The sequence below is a fragment of the Dermochelys coriacea genome, chromosome 6 (assembly GCF_009764565.3).
Source record: "Dermochelys coriacea isolate rDerCor1 chromosome 6, rDerCor1.pri.v4, whole genome shotgun sequence".
Classification (NCBI taxonomy): domain Eukaryota; kingdom Metazoa; phylum Chordata; order Testudines; family Dermochelyidae; genus Dermochelys; species Dermochelys coriacea.
The window spans coordinates 105796413-105820602 of NC_050073.1; the positions used below are offsets into that span (position 1 = coordinate 105796413).

A 24190-nucleotide genomic window follows, 5' to 3' on the forward strand; every position below is an offset into this window, starting at 1 on the left:
AAATTCTTGGTATTATAATATTGCTCTTACTGTTCTTTATACACTGATCTTCATATAGTTATTTTTACATGTTGCTGACACTCTTTTTGGATCATACTTTTGCTTAAAATGTTTGTTTCCAGTTTGGGGATTTCTAGGTGTTTATCTTGCCTTATTTTTTTATGTTTTTGCTATTCTCAATAGAAACAATTTGTATAGCTCACCTTGTAAAGTATTTTGGGCTTCCCACATAAGTCTTCAGAGGAGAAAGCACCTGCCTGGAACATAATTTTTTTTTGCATAAATTTTCTTCATAATAAAAAAAAGTACCAAGTAGAGTATTAGAAAAGCTCTTAGTCCTTTGATTTTAATACTTTCCATTGATAATGTTCTTTACAATAAATGAAACACTTTAGGGGCCTGATTTTCAGAGGTTCTGAACATCCACAGCATCCACTGAACCTGATCCATTGTGCACTGATGCCAACAGCAGTCATTCTATTAATTTCAACAGGCACTGGATTTAGCTCATTGACCTGTACTGAAGTACTAGGGCTCAGTGTGACATTATTCCCCATATTCATAGAAATATTGTTATGGATACGAATATGGCATAACTAAGATGATGGGTCATGCAAGGTATCACTGGAAAGGTTATGACTTACTGAATGTGATTATCCAATTTGTATACATGCATCATTTCTGTATCTGAAGTTAAAAATATTGACTATGTAATAATTACAACTGTGTTTGCATATTTCTGGTGGGCATTCCCCAGGTGAAAACAGCCTGGATGGGCCATTAGAAAGGATAATAGGACTTTGAAGACACTAATCTCCCTCCTTCCTGAGAAGTTTCCTGGGATGCTGCTATGACACTGCTGGGTCATGTGATCATGTCACCTGGTACAGGATACCATTTTGACATGCTGGTACTTTTTCATGGGAAGGGGGTAAGGGTCAAACTAGGAAATAAAGGATTCCTGCCATACACAAATCCTATTTACGTTTCAGCAGTCAGTTAATCTAGACTCTTCTCCACTGCCTCCGCGCCCTCCCACCCCCAAGAAGGAAGACTGCTGAAAACACCTGAAGAAACAAAGGAATTAAGATGGGGGAGACAAGGGCTGAGCACAGGGAAGAAAGGTCCCCCAGCCTGTGAATGGTATACCTGGAGATTTAAACTGCAAGCAGTGCAGTTTACCTTAAAGAAACTCTACAACTTGCATAAAACAACATTTAGGTGAGAAATTACTATTTGTAGCCAATTTCTTTAATGGATTCTATCTAGTTTGCATGTTTTGTTCTATTTGCTCAGTAATGTGCTTTGTTCTCTTTGCTATACCTTATAATCACTTAAAATTTACCTTTTGTAGTTAACCTTTTGTTTGTTCTAAAACCCACTGTGTGCAATTCATAACTGGAGGGGCAAAAAACTGTGCATATCTTCCTCCACATTGAGGGAGGGGGTGAATTTCATGAGCTTATAATGTATAGATCTCTATACAATGCAAGACAATATAATTTTGGGTTTACACTCCAGAGCAGTAGTGGGCAACCTGCTATCCATGGGCCACATGCAATCCATCAGGGTAATCCACTGGCAGGCCCCCAGACCGTCTGTTTAAAGTTGCATGGCCAACTGCAGCTCCCAGGGGACCCAGTTTGCCATTCCCAGCCAATGGGAGCTGTGGGAAGAGGTGTGGGCCGAAGGGATGGGCTGGCTGCCACTTCCCGCAGCTCCCATTGGCCAGGAATGGTGAACCACGGCCACTGGGAACTGCAGGTGGCCATGCAAATATAAACAGTCTGTCTGGTGACCTGCCAATGAATTACCCTGACGGGCCGCAGGTTGCCCACTACTGCTCCGAAGGTTATGCGCATAGGAGTGCGGGGCAATTCTCCAAGCTGAGTCCTCCCACACAGAGCTAATTGTAGACTGTGATTCTACAGCTGGGTGTCTCCCTACCTGTATGCATGTGTGTGCTGGAGGGAGGCTTGAGAGCCTGTCACAGCAGCACAGAGTAAAGGGAACCCAGGCTGGTGGGACAGGCAGGCTCAGTGGGAACCCAGCTGGTGGCCCAGAAGGGGGGTCCAACCCATCACACTCAGAACTTCTGAAAATCAGACCCTACCTATATAAACAACCTGTCTACAGACCTAATATTGCAGTTTTTTCTCTGGCAAAACTCCCACTGACTGCATGATTCATCTTTTTATAATGTTCATCGTTCCTTCTGAGATCCAAATGTGTATTATAAATAAGCAACCTGCTATCCATGGGCCGCATGTAATCCATCAGGGTAATCCACTGGCAGGCCCCCAGACCGTCTGTTTAAATTTGCATGGCCAACCGCAGCTCCCAGGGGACTCAGTTTGCCATTCCCAGCCAGAAGAAAGTAGGGAAGAAATTATATAGTCCTGATGGAAGGTTTATTGCACATTTTCTAAAAGGCAAAGTTGAAGTGGGTTTTATGGCAGAAGATGGTTACTATTCTTAAATACAGAGGCATGTCCCTATAAGTGTTCCAAGCATAGTGAACGAGTTACCTGTATGCGCTTTTAAAAGTTGCATCAAAAGGGAGCATCTCCGATTAATTTCAAGTCTGAATACACATTTTGTGGGTTTTTTATAACATGACTGAAATATCTGACTTACACTTTAAGCAGGATATGCCTGAAATAAAATATTATTTCAAATCTAGAAAGTCCCAAATATTCCCTGTTCTGTACCTGAGCCTTTCACTTGTCCTGCAAAATGTACTTCTTCAGGAAAAGTAATTTAATGTACAGTCAGAAGGAGAAAGGAAAAAAAAGTACTTGTGGCACCTTAGAGACTAACAAATTTATTAGAGCATAAGCTTTCGTGAGCTACAGCTCACTTCATCGGATGCATTTAAATGCATTTGTTTCACGTCATACTTTTTGGAAGTAAATGTAACATTTTACCATGCCATGATATGAAACTTCATAACATTTCATACACTGAACATAAACTTTTCTCAGCTTTGAAAAACAGGGCGTAATTTTGCTCTCACCAGTGTAAATGCAGAATAACTCAACTAATGTCAATGCAGTTACACTGAACTTACTAAAGAGAATATGAATATCCTTTGTGTTTATAATAGGTAGGGGTGTGTGTGTGTGTGTGTGTGTGTGTGTGTGTGTGTGTAATAACACATGCACCCACACAATGTATGTCATTAATTATATAAAGATTATATAATATACAATACACACTGTATGCACATACAAATATACACACATATATGTCTGTGTTACACATATATATCTATCAATATATGTATGTGTGGTATGTAACAAGTGTGTGTGTGTGTGTGTGTGTGTGTGTGTAATGTGTACTATAAATACATTTATATAATGAATGGAGTGCATATCTATACATTAAGTACAGTAGTTTGTATATTCCCAATGCAGTTTATTTATTAAAAAATACCTTCTCAATTTTTCGGTTACTTTTTCAAGTTCTTCCTGAGCACGTCTCAGTTCAATTTCAAGATATTGGCGTGTAGAATCAAATTCTGTTTCAAGCATTTCCAGTTTGTGGGTAGTGTAGGATAGGCGCTTCCGTAATTCTCCCTTCTGTTCTTGCAAAGTACTGGAAGAACAAACACTGCAGTTATAGCATTTAGAAGTTCTGGAAAACTCTTTAATGATCCACTATTTTCAAGTGGCCTCATTATCCATATTTCCAAAAAAATATGGCTTTTGTAGTAAGAGAGAGACCAGTACTTATTCATTTGTTTACTAATTTTTGTTATAATTTTATTTAAAATCATGTTGACAATCTGTCTCCATCCATCCTTTCTAGGACACCCATCACTGGTATCCAAATGCTATCACAGGACATTTTGTGGAAGTATCCTCAATAAAAATATAATACATTTTAGAATACATTAAAAACCAAGTTTTATGTGATGTCCTTCATTCTGAAATGATCTAAAACTACTTTATGTAATGCTATGTACAAACAGCTTCAATTCCCTATCTGTAAAATAATAATAATAATCTGGCTTTGTCTATTTAGATTATAAACTCTTCATGTCAGGGATTGTCTCTTACTTTGTCTGTACAGCAAAATGAGGTCCCGATAAAAAGTTGTTATGCCTAGCTGCAACTGTAATGTAATACTAATACAGACTCTGCTAGTACTTCATTGCTATGTTGGCTTTGAGTATGAGCTCAGGTCCTGATATGGTACTTGAATCCACTATGACATAGTGGCATGAGTGTTACCAAGTGAATCACATTGTCACTGTAATAAGGCAGCTTGCCCCTTTAAGAGCCCTTGGGCCAGCCAGTTCAATGGGCCCTGCCCTGCTATACCTACACTGGGTGATGGACGTAAGAGGAAGGAAGCCCAGCAGCATGAAACAAACTGGAGAAGAGCGCAGAAGGCAGGCAGAGGCCTGTGGAGGAAGCCTAGGAATGGGTCCTCAAGAAAGAGCAGGGAGTAACATAAAGGAGCTAAGGGGAGAGAGGGTAAGCCGCCCACGCAGGACAAAAGCTGAGCACAGAGGGTGGACAGAAAAGTGAGCCCTAACAGTCACCTGGCTTACTTTTGATAGATGCTAAATATAACATTTGATAAAATAAGGGCCAAATCCTGATTCCTTTGATATCAATGGCAAAACTACCATGGATGTCAAAGGAGCAAGGTTTTGAACGTAAACACAGCTTATGCCTGTACCTAAACCTAGAGTGCTGGGGCCTGAAAGAATGTCAAGGGGCTACATACCACTGGTTAAAGGCCACATATAGTATTACCAGTCTCAAGAGAACAGAATCACCCAAAATCACGAGAGTGGGGCCCAAACTTTTGATTTTAAAAGCTATCAAATCATGTTTTTTAGGCTGTCTTTTTGACTTCCCTCCAGTCCTCTGCTAATGTGTCTAAGATGATTTTAGGTTGAAAAGTCAACCTTAAAGGTATACAAAAATGTGTCTCCTGGTTGGTCAGATGGAGACTCCACTCACCCTCTTCTCACCTCTGAGGTAGGGGACCCGCCATCTGCTATCAATCCCACTCCAAGCTTATTTTCTTTGGGGAAAAAAATGGGCTGGCTTGAGACAAACTGACCTAATGAACTTGGGTCACACTCACACAGAGAATTTGTTAATGTGTAGGGTTGATGAGTTACGGATACACAGATTAAAGAACTTTTTAATTTATATCAATCACACATAAGTGATAACGTCTCAATAGAGAGACAAGATGAGTGAGGTAATTTGACTGGACCAACTTCTGCTGGTGAGAGAGACGAGCTTTTGAGCTTACACAGAACTCTTCTTCAAGTCAGGTTAAAAAAAAAAAGAAGGACTTGTGGCACCTTAGAGACTAACACGTTTATATGAGCATAAGCTTTCGTGAGCTACAGCTTGTTTAGCATAAGTAGTTCAGTCATATTTCATGGGACCATTCAAGATGAAGTGGCCCATTAACATCCTTACAGTCATGGGCGGGGAAGGAAAGGAGGCACTGGAAAGGCAGCTGTGGGAGGACTTGGAAGGTTGTTACTGGGTTATAGAGTGTTGTAATAGGTGATAAATCCAGTCTCTGTTCAGTCCATGATTTTTAGTGTCTAGCAAAGTTATGAATTTAAGATCCCAGGCTTGTCTTTTGAAAGTGTTGTGCAGGTTTCCTTGAGGATGGGGACTGATAGGTCAGATATGGAATGATTGCTTTGTGAATAGTAAAGGAGTACCTGTGGCACCTTAGAGACTAACAAATTTATTTGAGCATAAGCATATGCTTATACTCAGATAAATTTGTTAGTCTCTAAGATGCCACAAGTACTCTTTTTCTTTTTGTGAATACATACTAACATGACTGCTACTCTGAAATTTATGAATAGTGTTCACCCACAGGTGATATGGTGTTCAAGCACACTATGGTTTTGTTATGGGATTGGGTCAGCTTTTGCAAGAAGCAACAATTCCCTGAATCTCCCCCCTACTACTTCTCTGCCATCCACCCACCCCCAATCTCCACCCCTCCCTACTGCCCCTGACATCCCATGCAACCCATTCCCCTGTAACTCCTAAATTGCCTCCTGTTCCCCTATGCCAACCCTCTCTCACTTGTCCCATCCACCTTTCATAGTATCCATACTGCTCCTCACAGTCTATGTCCCATCAAGCTCCCTGAACCAAGTGGCAGCCATTTTGCCTGTGGGTGTGTCTTCAATCTCATTGAAAATAGTGGGGGGTGGCAGCCATCTTTATTAGGTGCAGCCTCACTTCCACAAACAGGTAGACAGTAGGGAACAATGGCCCCATTGACAGTAATAGGAGATGGTGGCCAAACTAAATCAAGGAAAATTCATGAGTTGGTGCCTTTCATCATATTTTCATGAGACAGGTAAAATCTATTCCAGAATTGCTAGAGACCAGATTAAATTGTGAGAGTTGGCAATACGGTACTTATTTGACTTGTCTTTAATACACTGGCTCTCATTGGTATCTCTTCTTTTTGTTACAAAAAGAACCTAGGTATATTAAAGGAAAAAGCTTTAAAATTCCTGCTTACTGTAACAGAGTAACCTAGACCTTGGAAATAGCCTAATGTTTTCCCAACACTGTTTCTATTTTTATTACTTTTTTTTTTTTTGCATGATTGCAGTTGTACTTGGCTTACCTCTAGTAGTTACACTATTTTAAAAATAATATATCTTAATTCAGGGAACAAATGCTTCTCTGCTTAACACAGTGATCTGGATTTCTATTTTTTCCCTTCTTCCTAAAGGATCAGTACCTTGAAGGAACTATAAACCAAATATAAGGCTGGATCCAAAGTGTATAGTGAATCTTTCCATGGACTCCAGGAACAGGTCCATAGTGGTTGCTTATAGGAAAGTATCTTTAGAATTATGCATACTGTTATAGTCGGCCTTATAATTATTACTATGATACATTATTCTATGAGCACGTTAGGAAGAAGAAAGGAGAAGAAGCAGGAATACTGTGTTAAATGGAGACCCATTTGTTGCTTATGGCCTCAGTTCAGCAAAGCATTCAAACGTGCTTAAATTTTTTGGCAGATGCTTTAGTCTCCAAGAAGTCAGCTTGAAGGGTATAAGTACTTGCGTGCTTTGCCAAATAGGGTGGTTTATTCACTTGCTTAAAGTTAAGTATATGCTTGAGTGCTTGGCTGACTTAGTACCATAGGCAATAACTATGTAAAATTGAATAGACAGTGATGATAGAACATATTTAAACTACTTTCAAGACCAGGGTTATTCTGTTTCAGTAAGCAGTGATTCTGAAACGTGGGGCTGTCCATACATTGAGAAAAGGAGAGGACCATTTCTAGAAACATAACCTAGTGACCACCTTTTTGACTAGAAACACCAAATTGTCCAACATTTACCTTCTAGTATCAACATTTAAAATGAATTAAAAATTAACAGCTCTTATTTAACATCCATTTTAACTCATTCTGATAGATAAACTGGATTGTTTTTTAAGATTTTTTTTATAAGAGTTAAAAAGTATACAAGAGAGTTTGCTTTAGTAACATGCAGTATATAATATATTACATTCAAGTTAAAAACTGATAGGGTCAAATGTGTGTGTGTGTAAAATATATATATAATTTAAAATAAAATCTATTAATAAAAACTTACAAAAAGTTTGAAAGCTGAGAAACATAGAAATAAAATTTGGGGGTGGGTGGGCAGAAAGAGAGGGAAGGGAAGAGAGAGAAAGAGAAGGAATGCTGAAAACCAGGAAACTCTGCCAAATGTTCACAAACAAATACACAAATAAAGCCCCAATTCAGGAAAGCACTTGAGCACGTGATTAAGTCTATCCTGATTCAGGACAACGTAATGTACATAACTTTAAGTAAAAAGAAAAGGAGTACTTGTGGCACCTTAGAGACTAACAAATTTATTAGAGCATAAGCTTTCGTGAGCTACAGCTCACTTCATCGGATGCATTTAAATGCATTTGTTTCACGTCATACTTTTTGGAAGTAAATGTAACATTTTACCATGCCATGATATGAAACTTCATAACATTTGATACACTGAACATAAACTTTTCTCAGCTTTGAAAAACAGGGCGTAATTTTGCTCTCACCAGTGTAAATGCAGAATAACTCAAACTTCAAAAACAGACTCCAACGAGAGACTGCTGAACTGGAATTAATTTGCAAACTGGATACAATTAACTTAGGCTTGAATAGAGACTGGGAATGGATGAGTCATTACACAAAGTAAAACTATTTCCCCATGGTATTTCTCCCCCCCACCGCACCCCCCACTGTTCCTCTGATATTCTTGTTAACTGCTGGAATTAGCCTACCTTGCTTGTCACCATGAAAGGTTTTCCTCCTTTCCCCCCCCCTGCTGCTGGTGATGGCTTATCTTAAGTGATCACTCTCCTTACAGTGTGTATGATAAACCCATTGTTTCATGTTCTCTGTCTGTGTATATAAATCTCTCTCCTCTGTTTTTTCCACCAAATGCATCCGATGAAGTGAGCTGTAGCTCACGAAAGCTTATGCTCTAATAAATTTGTTAGTCTCTAAGGTGCCACAAGTACTCCTTTTCTTTTTGCGAATACAGACTAACACGGCTGCTACTCTGATAACTTTAAGTGTGTGCTTATGTCCTATTGATTTCAATGGGATTTAAACACATGCTTAATTCTCTTGAATAGGGGATTTTTTCCTGAATTGGGGCCTAATAAATCTCCAGTATTGGGATTAATAATGAAAGCAGTGATGGATCCTAATGTGTGGTAACATGGAGAAGGATTGTCTATGGCTGTATATTTCTGCATGAATGAATCACCATACACACACCTTACCAGTTTCAAGTAAAGGCCGTTGCTTTTTTTTTTTTTTTTTTTTGGCTGATTACACACAGGCTTTACTTTGCTTCCGGTTGTCCATGGAAAAACACAGGAAGCAACGGTAAAACAACAAGAGACAGAAACAACGCTAGATAAGGGAAGAATATTTTCTTTCAGAAAGAAAATGTAATAGGTCAAGTTCAAAGCTGGCATAACTCCAAGAGAGTCAGTGGAGTTCAGGGATGAATTTGGCACAAATTTTCTTTTTCACAATTTTAAGAATACTTGACATGCTTTCCTGCATTCTACATATGGGGTGCAGCTCTGAAACCATTTCCCCTCGCTACTGAGCACTGGTAATCCCACACAGTTTACTGCTATAATTCTTTTTCTTTCTCTTGGTAGTATAATATTTTTGCTCTACAAATCTGGTGTCTATAAAAATAAATGTATCACTCTGATTTTTTTTGAATGGTAACCCATACAATGTTGGAAAGGGTTCACTCTGTTTTGATATAGCACTGTCAAGAAGGTATATGAGAGAGATTAATCAAAGGTGGATTTTTCAAGCAGTTATCGCAATTATGTTGCATTTTTTCTTTCCTCCTAAACAATGACCTTCCAAAAGCTAGTTCCATTTAATACAAAAGTGCCTTTCTTTTCCAGTTGTCATACACCAGTTCTGCAGAGGCATGATGACCATACCCTCTTAACACTAGAGAATCACTACATTTTAATTCAGGATTTACCTACTATTGCCAACATGCATTCACAGTTCTTCATTGCATGGCATATATTCTTTATTATAATTTAAAAACACAGGAAAATGATTTAGTGGGGAAAATAATTGAATGGACTTATCTCTTTCTCTTCCCCCCCCCCCTTACATGAAAGCGTCAGGACAAAGATTTAAAAAAAGAAAAGGCAGGAAAGGCATATTTGCTAACAACTTCAAAGACCATGACCACGTTTACGCTACAAAATTATGTTGCCCTAAGTTACCTCAGTATACAGCTGCTGAACTTATTAAATCACTTGTGTGTGTGAGCGTGTGTGCGCGCGCACTTGGCTCCTTGAGTTGGCAGCATGCTTCCTTACCAGGAACACTTGTATCAATGCAGAATGCTCTGCAGTGTGGGTAGGTATCCCACTGTGCAATTTGCCATATTCCAGTGCAACTTTTGGGAAGTTCTTGCAATGCCTGATGGGGCCAAAATGAGTTGCACAGGGGTGACTGGGAGCATGGGGTCAATTTCCCATAATACACTGTTCTCCATCCCATAATTTCATCTGCAGCCCATAATATTTCATGCTTTCTTTTCAAAGTCCCACAAACCCGCACATCCGTTTTCACTGTCCACCATCTCTGACAGGAGTACTGTTGTCATGAGTGTTGCAAGCACAGGGCACCGGATCCTGCAGTATTTGCAGAGCTATAAGAGGAACTGCAGGAAATATAATGACTCCTTGGAGGCTAGATTGCTGTGGTACATAGGAAGAAACAATACAAGGTTGTTGGTGGCATTCATGAAGCAACTGGAGATGGTGGAGCACTGGTTTTGGGCTCAAGAAACAAGCACTGACTGGTGGGATTGCATTGTCATACAGGTTTGGGATGACAAGCAGCGGCTGCAGAACTTTTGGATGCACAGGCCATATTCCTGGATCTGTATGTCAAACTTGCCCCAGCCCTCCCGTGCAGGGACACCAAAATGAGAGCTGCACTGATAGCTGAGAAGCGAGTGCTGATTGCACTGTGGAAACTTGTAATGCTAGAGTTGGGAATCAATTTGGAGTCGGAAATCCACCCCATGGGCTGTTGTCATTCACGTGTGCAGGGCCATTATCACCTCCTGCTACACAGGACTCTGACTCTGGCTATGTGCAGGACATAGTGGATGGTTTTGAAGTAATGAGGTTCCCAAACTAGGGTGGGGAGGAGTGATAGATGGCACACACATCCCTATTTTAGCACCAGACCACCTTGCCACAGAGTACATTAACAGAAAGGCTGCTTTTCTATGGTTATGCACATGCTGGTGGATCACTGGGGATGTTTTTACCAACATCATTGTGGGCTGGTTAACAAAGGTGCATGACGTGTCTTTAAGAACACAGGACTGTTCAGAAAGCTGCAAGCAGGGACTTTCTTTCCCAACTGGCAGATTACCATTGGGAATGTTGAAATGTCAGTAGTGATCTTGGGGGACCCAGCCTACCCCTTGTTCCCCTGGTTTATGAAGCCATACACCAGCCATCTCGACAGCACCAAGGAGCTCTTCAACTGCAGGCTCAGCAGGTGCAGAATGACAATTGAATATACCTTTGGTCATTTGAAGGGTCATTCCCTCACCCCCTTATGGGCCATACTCACCATGGCCGGTGCTGTGACTGACACCATGCTCTATCAGTCCCAAGCAGAAGTGAAAATGTAGTGCTTACATTTTGAGGAACAAGGGGAGTGAGATCAGCATCTTAAGTTTTGATTTCCAGTGTGAATACACTGACAATGGTACATCTGTGTGTTGTATCTGCAGCTGCTGCCATTGCCATTGTTTATTTAAAAGATTGGACCTCAGTGAGAAAAATATCCCAGTGGTTATAGTTGCCTGCTGTGTCCTGCATAATATATGTGAACCAAAAGGAAAAGTTTCTGCTGGGGTGCAGGGCAGAGATGGAGCGGCTGTCTGCTGAATTTGAACAGCCAGATACAAGGGCTATACGAAGAGCTCAACATGGAGCTATATGGCTCAGGGAAGCTTTGAAAGACCATTTTTATAGTGAGCCAAAGTATTGTGTGTTGCTGTAGTGTGCTCTACCTGGCCTTGCTCTTTTGTGGCCCAGAATAAATTGTGTAGGGATTGTTATGTATGTAGGAATCTAACATTGTCAATACACCTATTAATATTGTTTCTGAATGATGTTATGAGTTCTGTGACACCGTGCAGTAACAGGAAATTGATCACTGTCAGACCTGCTCCTCACCAGCCAGCATATGTTTTGAACTAATAAAGATGAATTATGTTCCAAAAAAAGTCTTTTATTCTGTAACATGAACCAGGCAAATAAAAAAGACACTTAGCACTTAATAAATTAAGGGAACAGAACTTACGAAGGGGAAAGAACAGTCTTTTTCATTTCAGGTACAAAAAACAAGCTGTGTCTTTCACAGTAATGTTTGAAAAGCTGTTATTTTCTTTAGTGTCCCCCTGGATGGAGGCAAGGCAGCTTACGTCAACCTAGCTGTGGAAGTGTCTTCACATAAATTGCACAAACCCCTTATGCCACATGGAATGTTCAGGGGGTGTATAGGGAGGTCCCAATGCAGAGTTTTATATGGGCTGCAGAGGAAGGTGAGCATGGGATTTTTGAACCTGCAGGTCTAACAGAGTCTGAAGCATCTCTTTTTGCTGTCTGAGAAGCGCAAGCATCTCCTGCTGAATGTCCCTCTCCTTTTCCTGAACCTTTCTCCTCTCCACCCTCTTTGTCCAGGCTTTCCTGCAAAGATGATCCTCCAGGCCCTGTGCTTGTTCTCTGATGCAACACTGGTTTTCAGGATCTCCTGGAACATGTCATCCTGAGTCCTTTTCTTTCTCCTCCTTATCTGGCTCAAGTGTTCTGCAGGTGTAGAGAGGGAGATCCTGACTGCCGCAATGGCAGCAGCTGCAGATACAACACACAGATGTACCATTGTCAGTGTATTCACACTGGAAATCAAAACTTAAGATGCTGATCTCACTCCCCTTGTTCCTCAAAATGTAAGCACTACATTTTCACTTCCGCTTGGGACTGATAGAGCACGGTGTCAGTCACAGCACTGGCCATGGTGAGTATGGCCCATAAGGGGGTGAGGGAAATGAGGGGGGAATAGCTTGCTAGCACGATTATAGTTGTATAGGGCAATGGAACTGAATACTGGCACCATTTTCCACCGGTGGTGGTGATTTTAGCTGATATCTCACTCCTGAGGGTAACAGCGGCAGAGAGAGCACAGCTGCTGCTGGTGTCCCAGTGCCGCCTGTGCTCATATGCTGCTAGCCTGTGTATGGCAATGGTGCCTGCTGAAATTATTGCTGAGTGGCTTGGGAAAGTGTCCTACCATGGAGGAAGATATAAGGCAGCCCGCCCCAGAAACCTTTGGCAGAGGATTGCAGAGTCCTTCCACGGAAAATCAAAAGATGTGTCCTGCTATTTTGAGGGTGCCATCCCTGTAATTTCAAAATAAACAGCACGCTTACCAGAGGTTCCTTTCCCTGCATCAGTCTCGCCAGTGCTCGACTGTCAGGACAGGCTGGATTGTGGTGGTGTCAAGAACAGGTCCTGGTTTGCTGCACAGCTGGATTTCCCAGTCACCTGTCCTCCATACTCCTCCTCTTTCTCCTCCACCCCCTCCTCCTTGCTGTTCATGGCAGGGGCCTGGGACTTTGGCTCCTCAGAAGAATCTATGGTGCTCTTGGAGCTGGTGGTAGTGTCTCTGCCAAGGATGGCACGAAGGTTTTTGTAAAAGTGGCGGGTCTGCGGTTCTGTACCAGATCGATTGTTGGCCTTCTGGTATTCTGGCCACAGCACCTTGGCTTTCACTCAGCACTGGTCCCTGTGGTAGCCTTTTTTCCTACATCCCCTGAGCAATCTGCTTATAGATGTCATCATTTCTATGGCTGGTTCGAGCTCTGTCTGCAAAGCCTCTTCTCCCTACAGGTCCAGGAGATCCAACACCCCCTGTTACTCTAGGCAGGAGCGTCTCTGGAGCATGTAGCAGGCATGGTCAGTTGGGCAGTTCCACTCAACAATGGAGAACTATTAGGTGTGCTTGCCAAGCCAGGCAACCAGGAAAAGGAATTTCAAAAATTTGCAGGGCTTTAAAGGGGAGGGAGGCTTCCTATCTACCTGGCCAGTGAAGTACATAATGGTGACCGAAGCGGTCAGTATGGGACATTGTGGGAAAGCTCCTGAAGGCCAGTAACAGTTGATGTAAGTAATGCAGTGTCTACACTGACACTGTGTCGATCTAATTACATCGACCCGGACTCTCTGCCACTCAAGGAGGTGATGGTATTAAGTTGGCATAGCAGGGCACTTACGTTGGAGGGAGCCAAATTTATGTGAAGACACTTCCACAGCTAGGTTGATGTAAGCTGCCTTTCATTGACCTAACCATGTAGTGCAGACCAGGCCTAAGTGGAAATATGTAGCCCCTTGTGCAGTACAGCTCAGAAAGGGTCTAATCCTGCATTTCCTCACTTCCCAAAACTCACATCCTCTTCAGTAATAAGTTTCAAAGGAGCAAGGAATGGCAGGATAGGACCCAAAATCCAACAAAGAAATAACTTTTGCATCAGTGGTTATTCTTTTCTTTTAATGATCTCTAAAGCACTTCTGCTGTGATAACTAATGATTTTTAAGCTATTATCCATTTTGATTAACTAAAATATCTCTCTAAAAATATGGACATTCAATAAGATTCTAAATATTTATCCTATCTTCAGGGAACCTCTCACTGCAGGATGTTTTCACTTTGCCTCATTAAAAATGTTTTTGCAGACCTTTCATCATGTTGTTCTCTGCAAATTGATCTGTTCCAAAATGTAATACATATTTTATTGGTTTGCTTATATGAATGAAAAGCAGACATGAAAAACTACTTTAGCACCGTCATGTGTGTCTATAAACAGTGTGACTACCCATACTTGCCAGTATTGGACCAGGACTTTTGGGTACCCTAGAGGAGACAATGAATCATAGAATATCTGGGTTGGAAGGGACCTCAGGAGGTCATCTAGTCTAACCCCCTGCTCAAAGCAGGACCAATCCCCAATTTTTGCCCCAGACCCCTAAATGGCCCCCTTAAGGATTGAACTCACAACCCTGGATTTAGCAGGCCAATGCTCAAACCACTGAGCTCTGCCATTCTCCTCTCCAATATCTGCCAAGTCATACTATTGCCTGGGGTTTCAGAGGTTAATTCCTAGCCAAGATCCTGAGGCAACTCAGGGACGCAATAACGACTGGGAGCTGACTGTGTAGAAGGGTATTTTACTCTAGAGGAGAAAGACGAGGGTTGTACAGACCATGGCAGAAAGCTCTGAGGGAATGCAGGAGCTGCTGTACGGTCTCTACTTGTCTAGTGGTTACATTTTTAAATGTTTTGCTTGCAGAGCTGAAGGGAAGGAAAACATTTTTGCAAAGCTAATGCCAATCTGGTTTAAGCCCACTCGGGGACATAAACTGGTAGCTCCTTCATAGGGACATGAACACAGGCATGGTGTTGGTGTGGTTCATGGAGTCCCAACATTTGCCTCTTCTGTGGCATGGGAAAGCCATGGTGCACATCTGCCTAGAGTTGAAGCCCGTTTTCCTGCACCTCCAGAATCTCATATTCTGGCTGCACTTTCCCCCACATCTCTGTATTTACGCACAGCATACCTGTGGCCCCACAACATTGCAAAACCCCCTTGTCAACTCCTGCTAGTGCTGACTGAGATGACTATCCATCAATTGAGGAGGAAAAGGCTAAACAGGGTGGGGAGGAGTACTGTGTGACTGTGGGGCCTGCTTCTGTTCCCCTATTGTTTCATGCATCTGTGGGCTAAAATACCAACCAGTCACAGGGGAACTGGATAGTGAGACACAAACTACCAACCAGCACAGGAAGACTGCAGACCAGCAAGGGGAAACTGAGGTACAGGAAATCCTGACTAATGAGAGGGAAAAGCAAATGCCTATAGTGCCTATCCTAATACAAATATTAAACAGCCCAAATGGGGGCAGTATAGCCATTCAAGCCTGAGGTGGTGAGGAGAAGGCAGAAAATCTCAGACTGGGATCAGAGATGTGCCAGTGCATTCTGGTTGTATTGGGAAAGGGGCATTCTGGCTGGGTCAGCAACACAATATTGTTGAGAACTTTACTCTGAAAGAAAACGCTCAAGATTTTTCCTAATGTTCTTCAGGTTATTAAAAAGGTCCCAAATGAAACAGCAATTGTATTGCTGTGTTGGGCAGGTTTTTTGGGAATAGAATATCCTATCTCACCAAGTATCAAATGATCAAGATGTTATTTTGGAAAGTAAGGGGAACACTTGCAAAAGGGGAATGCAAAAACCAAGCTGCATATCTGCACTTTTGTGAACAAACTGATTTGTGCACATGTTAAGTGGAGAGATGGGCCCAAACTGCAAAGTTTGGATCCACATCTGAACTTTGCCACATTCAGGAGGATTTAGATATGGGATTCGTTTCAGCCTATTCTAGAAACAGAGGACTACCCTGTATTTTAGATCTGGAACCCAATCCATACATCCCCAAAGATTTGAGGTGTTCAGATTAGGTTGTTTGGGCCCAAGTATAATTAACTGCATGCTCAAATTGGTATTTGAACAGGTAAATATCCAGTATGCCCCCTACCCCCTCAGACCTGAATGTTGGTTGAGCTCCTTACAAATTCAGTCCTTGATGATGGAGGGCCTTTTCCTACATATGACTTGTGACAATCAGGGTCCAAAAAAGAAAAGGAGTACTTGTGGCACCTTAGAGACTAACAAATTTATTTGAGCGTAAGCTTTCGTGAGCTACAGCTCACTTCATCGGATGCACCGTATCCTTCATCTGTAGCTCACGAAAGCTTATGCTCCAATAAATTTGTTAGTCTCTAAGGTGCCACAAGTACTCCTCTTCTTTTTTGCGAATACAGACTAACACAGCTGCTACTCTGAAACCTGTTATAATCAGGGTCCAGACACCCTGAGTGGAGAACAGGGGGTCTGAACTTCAAAGAATAAGCAATTTTATACAACCAGTTGATTCAATGTTCGTGTATATAAAAATAGGTCAAGTAAGTTCTTTTATGAAAGCTTGTCATGCTCTGAACTTGATGGTCATTATGAGATGTATACAGTGTTTATGTATTTATGTAGATATAAAACTGTGCTTATAATTTGTGCTGCAACAGTCAGCTCCACCTCACAACAGGGAGCTGATCAGAGAGGCAGGGAGGGGTTGCCTCCCCAACCAGCTCCAAGCCCCTAGCATTGTAAATACTCAGGAAGAGACAAACCACGGGCTGTTGGTGGTAATAGGAAAACATTAAGATATCCTGGCTAGAATTTCCCCACCCTAAATAACCATGAGTTGCCATGCCAGACAAAAATAAAATAAAAGGGAAAAAAGCCCATAAGAAGGAGACTAGAACCTGACCTTATTTGACATATTTTACACACAATAATACTGTATACATCCAGTTGATTCAATTGCTTATTCTTTGGGGTTCAGACTCCCTATTCTTTTCCTAGGGTGTCTGGACCCTAATTGTCATAGGCCCTTCTTTGTCCAGTCTAATAGGCCTATGTTTTTCAAAGGGTTTGAGCATCAGAGACCGTATTGTACATTTGCTGAATTACGTGCTGATTTTTCCATTCATGTATGGAAAGCTGCTGACAAGTGAGTGTTTGTGTGGGGGGAGGAGATGTATATGCTTTAGAATAAATGCTTGAGTGAGCTAGATTTGGATGTCAAGTTGCTTTTATAGCTCCCAGTCCCCATCCATACACACACACAAATGGAAGGGGTCCCTGATTGTATTTCCCAACTATACCTAAAGAGCTCAAGCTGGCGAACCAACAGCCATCAAACACTAATGGGTCATATGAAAGGGGAGACAGAAAGGCTCTTTATTTATTTATATCTATACATACTATAGAATTTATGGTCCTAAACACTATGAGCCAGATGTAAATGGCCCCACTTATGTGAGTTGAAGATCTGGACCAATATCTTACAATAGGACTACTGCAGCATTGGGGTGATTACTTTACTTTTGTTCTTTGTCCCCCAGGGTACAGACAACTAATGCAGAATGTCTCTTTCTGGGTTACAATTGTGTTAATTCTGCTAAATATACCTGTCTGAACTCTGCTGAAATCATGGACTAGCTCATACGAGGGCAGAACTGTTGCATCCCCTAACTTAAAATAGCTTGGAATCACGTTTTGACTGCATCTGCCTAACACTCTCTGGATTAAATGGGAATTATTCCTATCCCAGGGTACAGAGGCAATACAGGGGAGGGAGGGAAGGTGTGGAAGGGTGAAGGTGACTTGTGGGCTCACATGCCTCCCCAGATTTCAGCCAGGATTTGCTGGCCATATTCAAACACTTGGTGGGGCCAGGCCCCCTCCCTGCATAGTAGCTGCTGGAGTCAGTAGCTACGAGCTGTGCCTAATGGGGAGAGGCAGGAGCAACAGCTGGGAGCTGCAGGGAGGGCTGTGCATTCCAGGAGGGCAAACTGAGGGTAAGTGGAGGGGCTGTCATGGGGAGGGGGGGACATGACAGAAGCTGTTCTGGGGGTGGCTGAACCTTTAAATTGTGCCCCCTGAACTATCAGCAGATATGGGTCATCTCTGCTGTGGCAAGTATGTGAGTAAATATTCACGTTAGTGGAGAGAACATAAATTCTGAAAGCCTATAACTTCCCAATACATTGAATTCAATACGAATATCATATGAAAAGATGATATGAAGATGAATAGCTAACCTTAGATGTGCAAAAAATCCTTAGAGGATCAACTGCCAGCTGTTATGTGCGGTGAATGACATTATTCTCAGTAGAAAATGGTGTGTTTCTTGGCATATGTTCATAATGGCTATACAACGTCTCCTCTATTCCAGTGGTACCCAACCTTTTCTCTGCTGCGGCACACCTCACGTTCCAGAGGCTCTTCCCCCTGCCCCCAGCTGGCGGCTGCAATAGGGAAGGGGAGGGGCAGAGGAGCTGACCCCTGGCTCACACAGGAGGGGCGGGGGAGAAGAAAGGGAGATTGAGCTCTGATCGGTCGCTGTGCCTCTGGAGGAGGTGGGGCAGTATGGCAGATGGCCAATCAGAAGGCGGCTTTCCTCCCCTTGTTCTCACACGTACTTTTCAAAAAATTCCATGGCACCCCTGGTTCAGGCCTGCCAGCACACCAATGGTTGGGAATCACTGCTCTATTCTATATGTACTATCAGTAACCAAAGGCTCTTTTCGGGTCAAATTGAAACATAATGAATAAAATTACAGCTTTCAGGAATAGATTAAAGCTCCCAAGTTATTAAATGAAGTCTCTTCACCAGGCAGTCAGGTTTCCCTGAGGTGCTGAAAACTGCAGAGGACATGACTTACCCAAATAACAGTAAACAGTGGGGAATCCAAACCTCTATTTTGGGGAATATTCTATTCTGCCGAACATTGAGGAATCCAGGATGCAGCATAGCTGATGGGGAGGAAATAACTTATTGCTATAAATCATGATACCCATACTGTAACATAAGCAGCACCGCTAGCTATGCCAACCTCTGCAGTTTATATAATTCTCCTGCATAGAAAATCTCAGTCAGATCTCTGAAGAGTAATTTAATATTTCTGTTAACTTGATTTGTATCCGGAGTCTTCAAAATGCATTTGCAGCTTTTACTAGCAAGATAGCCAGTTTTGCTGAAGAGACACTTTTAAGGGATAAATAGCTGAGCGAGATGAGGCTGTATGTATGAGAAAGAAAGATAAATGTGCCACACACAAAAATCAGAAGGCTAGTGGCTTAAATCAAAAGTGACTAAAGACATCTAATTAGAGAGACAAAGTGGGTGAGGTAATATTTTTATTGGACCAGCTTCTGTTGAGAAAGGGACAAGCTTTCAAGCTTTCTTCTGAAGAAGAGCTCTGTGTAGCAAAGCTGCTCTCTTTTCCCTGTGTGACAGGGTGTACAAACACCACAGTAGAGTAAAAGGGTTAAGGAACAACTCTAGGCCCAAACAACCCCACCCCACGGCCCCTGCAGAGCATGCTCCAGGTGGAGGTGGGGCTTAAAAGGCACCCAGATAGCTCAGAAGGGGGCTGACCAGGCAGGGAGAAGGACCTTCCCTGGGAGCTTCTGAGGAAGGACACAGAAGCTGCTCCTCTAAGCCCTGGTCTACACTGGGGGAATCGATCTAAGTTACGCAACTTCAGCTACGTGAATAACGTAGCTGAAGTCAACGCAATTAGATCGACTTACCATGGTGTCTTTACCACGGTGAGTCAACTGCTGCTGCTTCCACATTGACTCTGCCTGCACCTCTCATGGTGCTGGAGTACAGGAGTCGACGGGAGAGTGCTTGGGGGTCGATTTATCATATCTAGACTAGATGCGATAAATCGATCCCCACTGGATCGATCGTTGCCCGCCGATCTGGCAGGTAGTGAAGACATACCCAAGAAGAGAGGAACTGCTCCGCTAGAAGCCAGACTGACTAAAGGCACTATGTTTGTTCTACATTATTTTGGTTACAGACTGAAAAAGCTTGAATTATAGAGTGGAGGGGTAAGAAGTGATCCAGGGAGGACTGTCTTAAGGTGCTCGTGGGTGCCTCACCTTGGCTACCTCCACAGAGCTCTGGGCCAAATCCTGATGGAGCAGGAGAGCCTAAGCTCCCATACCACTCTCTAACCACTAGCTGCCACTCCTGCCAAGTGCCAGCCATTGCACCTCAATAGAAGTTGATCCAATAAAATATATTACGTCACTCAATTTGTTGCTAATCTCCTGGGATCAACACAGCTACAACAACACTGCAAACAATAAGGAAGTCTTAGTCAGTATAGAGGAAGTCTAAACTATCATAATCTATACTTTCTCCCCCCCCAAGTTATCCTAATTAGATTCTCTTTCGAGTCTAGACTGACTTACTTATCTAGACTCAGCAATTTTTAGAGCAACGGACATATTTAAATAGACATTAGCAAAGGGTTGTAAGTAGAGTGGGTCAAACTTTCTATCAAATGTGAAACTTGATGGAAACTTTTTTCCATCAAAAATACTATTTTGTCAAAACTGAAATGTTTTGTGGAAACATTTAGATTTCAGTGGAGACATTGCTGAGCTCCAGGATGGAATTTCTTTAGGGAAGGTGTGAAGACACTGTTCTACTGCAGAGTAGCTAATAGCCTAGTGTACCTGGCTGAGAACTGGAAGACCCACGTTCAAGTCCCTGTCCTCCCTGATTAGGAGCAGGGCCTTTAACTTGATTTCCCACATTGCAAGTGAGAACCGTAACCACCAGGCTATTTGCTATTCTGAGATCTCTCTCTCTCTTGGTTTTTCATGAAAAATGTCAAAAGGTCTTGTTTATGTTCCACATTGGAATAAAACCATACTGTGAAACCTAGAAATTTCTCATGAAATGGAATTGTTTCCTAGTTACACATAGGTCTAATGGAGTTTGAGTAAAGGCATTTAATTTATATCACTTTTGAATTTGACTGTGTGTTTGGGGAAAACATAAGGGTGAACAGCTAGAAAAGATTCAAGAGAAGAACAAAATGCAGAGCAAAGAGGTAAGCCTGCTTCCTATCTCTTACTAACTACAGTGAATGCTGGAGTGCATACACTCTGTGAACATGCATTCAGATTGTGAGTGGTTGTTTGTTTTGCCCATTTGCAAATATTTGTGTAACTGGAGAATGACTACACTTCGTTCATGTGTGATATTGGGTTTTGTACAAAGGTATTCTCTTCTTGTTGTTTACTCTTCTCTATTCTCCTGTCTTAAAAGTTCCAATCATCCAATCAGGGAGAAAAAAATATCCATGTGACTTAGACGACCAATCACACACTGAGCATCACAACTGTTCACTTCAGTTATTTGCTAATATACCAAAGGCTGATATATGTTTGCATAAACTATTTAGTAAAAACGTGTGAAAAACAAAAATACATTTGCAGTCATAAGCATGATTCAGAAAAAGGTCAGATCATTTATTTGTAACAAATAGCTCAACTTGCCTAACAAAGACTGTTGCGAAGTTGCCTGTCAGTGTAGCAAGTCAGTTTAAATTGTGGTGTGAACATTAACTATTTTTTATATCCTGCAATGTCAGAGAAAGACCCAATGATCTGCCCTCTATTTTTCTAGGGAATTCAAGCTAGTAAGTCATGAATAATAATAAAAAAATATCAAAGGAATAAGAAATGGGGATAGCAAAATTAGAGGTAGACCAGTTTGGAAGCAAAGTGGAAGCTCTCTAGGCAGTTCATAAAGCATCCCTAAATCACACCAATCACCTTAACACAACTTCTGGGATGGGGGAGAGGGGGTGTCAATGATTGCTTTGGCTTGCAGTTAAGAATAAGTACTTCCTCCACTCCCTCAGGTTATTACTAAGGAAGACCTGCCACATCAGCTCTCATACATATAACACTATATTCTAATAATGTTAATGGTTCCTGCTTCTTCATCGACTTTCTTTTCTTTTTTATTCTTGATCCATCTAGAATAGCTTGACAGCCATATTCAAACACTATTATGGCTTTGCTAAGAGGAAGCTTATTTGATCACCCACACACTGCCCCATTTTGTTTTGTGCCTGTCTTAAACGTTCATTTTCAGTATCAGAAAGGTGCATGGCTGTCAGAATACAGCACATAGTAAGGATCAGTGAAGCGCCATGTACAGAGGCACATTGAACCTTTTTTTATCACTTCCTTTAAAAGGACAAGGAAGATCTATGGAAAGATGATGTGGCATAAGGAAAGAGAATCAGCTCCTGTCCTACTTCAGATAAAGCAGTCAGATTCAAAGAACTTGATAGATAGAGGGGTACAATCTCTCTCTTCACATTTGACAACTTCTTTCCCCTCTGTTTTTTCTCCTTCTTGTTCCTGCTTTCTTTCTTTTGGTTTAAAGCTCACCTGTATCTGGCTGTTTCTCTAGGGGCTGTTGGTTTCATGACAAAATGAGTGAGGTCATATCTTTTATTGGACCAGCTTCTGTTGGTAAGAGACAAGCTGTGGAGCTTACACAGAGCTCTTCTTCAGATCTGGGAAACATTCTCAGTGTCCAGACTCGAAGAAGAGCTCCGTGTAAGCTCAAAAGCTTGTCTCTGGCACCAACAGAAGTTGGTCCAATAAGATATTACCTGACCCACCTTGTCTCTCTAATAGCCTGGGACCAACACAGCTACAATGACACTGCATACAACAATGGAAGATATCAAATTTTGTTTCATGCCAGGCATTTACAGAGGGTTTGTGTTAATTGAATGAAACAACTATGTATATATTCTTCTGGCTCTGGGAGAAGACATCTTAGGTTGGTTCTGAAAGGAGGAGTTGAGCAATGTTTCTCCCTCCCCATAATCTGTATGTAGAGTGTATCTATATATTAACAACTGATTGTTAACTGATTGTCCTTTTTTTATGCACACTTGCACTCTGGTCACCTTTCATGGCGAAAGTCACACAAGCAATTTGTGTTGTACCCAAAATGTGAATATACAGGGGCCAACCTTTAGAAAGTAAATATCTGCCAACAGTAATGGGATCAGAGACAATACAACTGTTGCCTATAATGGGAAATAGCAGTGGCATTTCAAATACCTTGAGTGGTAACTCTTGGTAACTGCTGAAATTCTACTGGCAGCTGCTATAGGACTGTTCTTTGTCATTCTATATACTGTCTATCACATAATGGCTGTATTCTATAGTCAGAGCAGCATGCCGTGAGAAAGAGGATGAATAAAAGGGAATTTTGTGCAAGGTTTTTGGCAACACAATATATCTCCAGTGTCTAGATGCCAGCTGGGGACGCATCAATTAGAAGTAACAGAAGAGGAGAAGGACCTTGGAGTATTGGTTGATCATAGGATGACTATGAGCTGCCAATGTGATATGGCTGTGAAAAAAGCTAATGCGGTTTTGGGATGCATCAGGAGAGGCATTTCCAGTAGGGATAAGGAGGTTTTAGTACCGTTATACAAGACACTGGTGAGACCTCACCTAGAATACTGTGTGCAGTTCTGGCCTCCCATGTTTAAAAAGGATGAATTCAAACTGGAGCAGGTACAGAGAAGGGCTACTAGGATGATCCGAGGAATGGAAAACTTGTCTTATGAAAGGAGACTTAAGGAGCTTGGCTTGTTTAGCCTAATTAAAAGAAGGTTGAGGGGAGATATGATTGCTCTCTATAAATATATCAGAGGGATAAATACAGGAGAGGGAGAGGAATTATTTCAGCTCAGCACCAATGTGGACACAAGAACAAATGGGTATAAACTGGCCACCAGGAAGTTTAGACTTGAAATTAGATGAAGGTTTCTAACCATCAGAGGAGTGAAATTTTGGAATAGCCTTCCAAGGGAAGCAGTGGGGGCAAAAGATCTATCTGGTTTTAAGATTCTACTTGATAAGTTTATGGAGGAGATGGTATGATGGGATAATGTGATTTTGGTAAGTAATTGATCTTTAAATATTCAGGGTAAATAGGATTAATCCCCTGAGATGGGATATTAGATGGATGGGATCTGAGTTACCCAGGAAAGAATTTTCTGTAGTATCTGGCTGGTGACCTTACCCATATGCTCAGGGTTTAGCTGATTGCCATATTTGG

General features: G+C 41.8%; 1 protein-coding gene across 7 annotated transcripts in view; it reads right to left on the reverse strand.

The window, feature by feature from the left end:
- The window catches only part of BEGAIN (brain enriched guanylate kinase associated), a 255234-nt gene that overhangs the window by 98594 nt on the left and 132450 nt on the right, over positions 1–24190 (reverse strand). For 6 of the 7 annotated variants that reach the window (XM_038404268.2, XM_043516804.1, XM_043516803.1 and 3 more), the window contains 2 exons: positions 3436–3597; positions 204–257 (listed from right to left, as the gene is read on the reverse strand). In XM_038404268.2, coding sequence (XP_038260196.1) covers positions 204–257; positions 3436–3597 — 216 coding nt within the window. The remainder of the gene's footprint in view (positions 1–203; positions 258–3435; positions 3598–24190) is intronic. The other variant, XM_043516807.1, reaches the window with a different exon arrangement.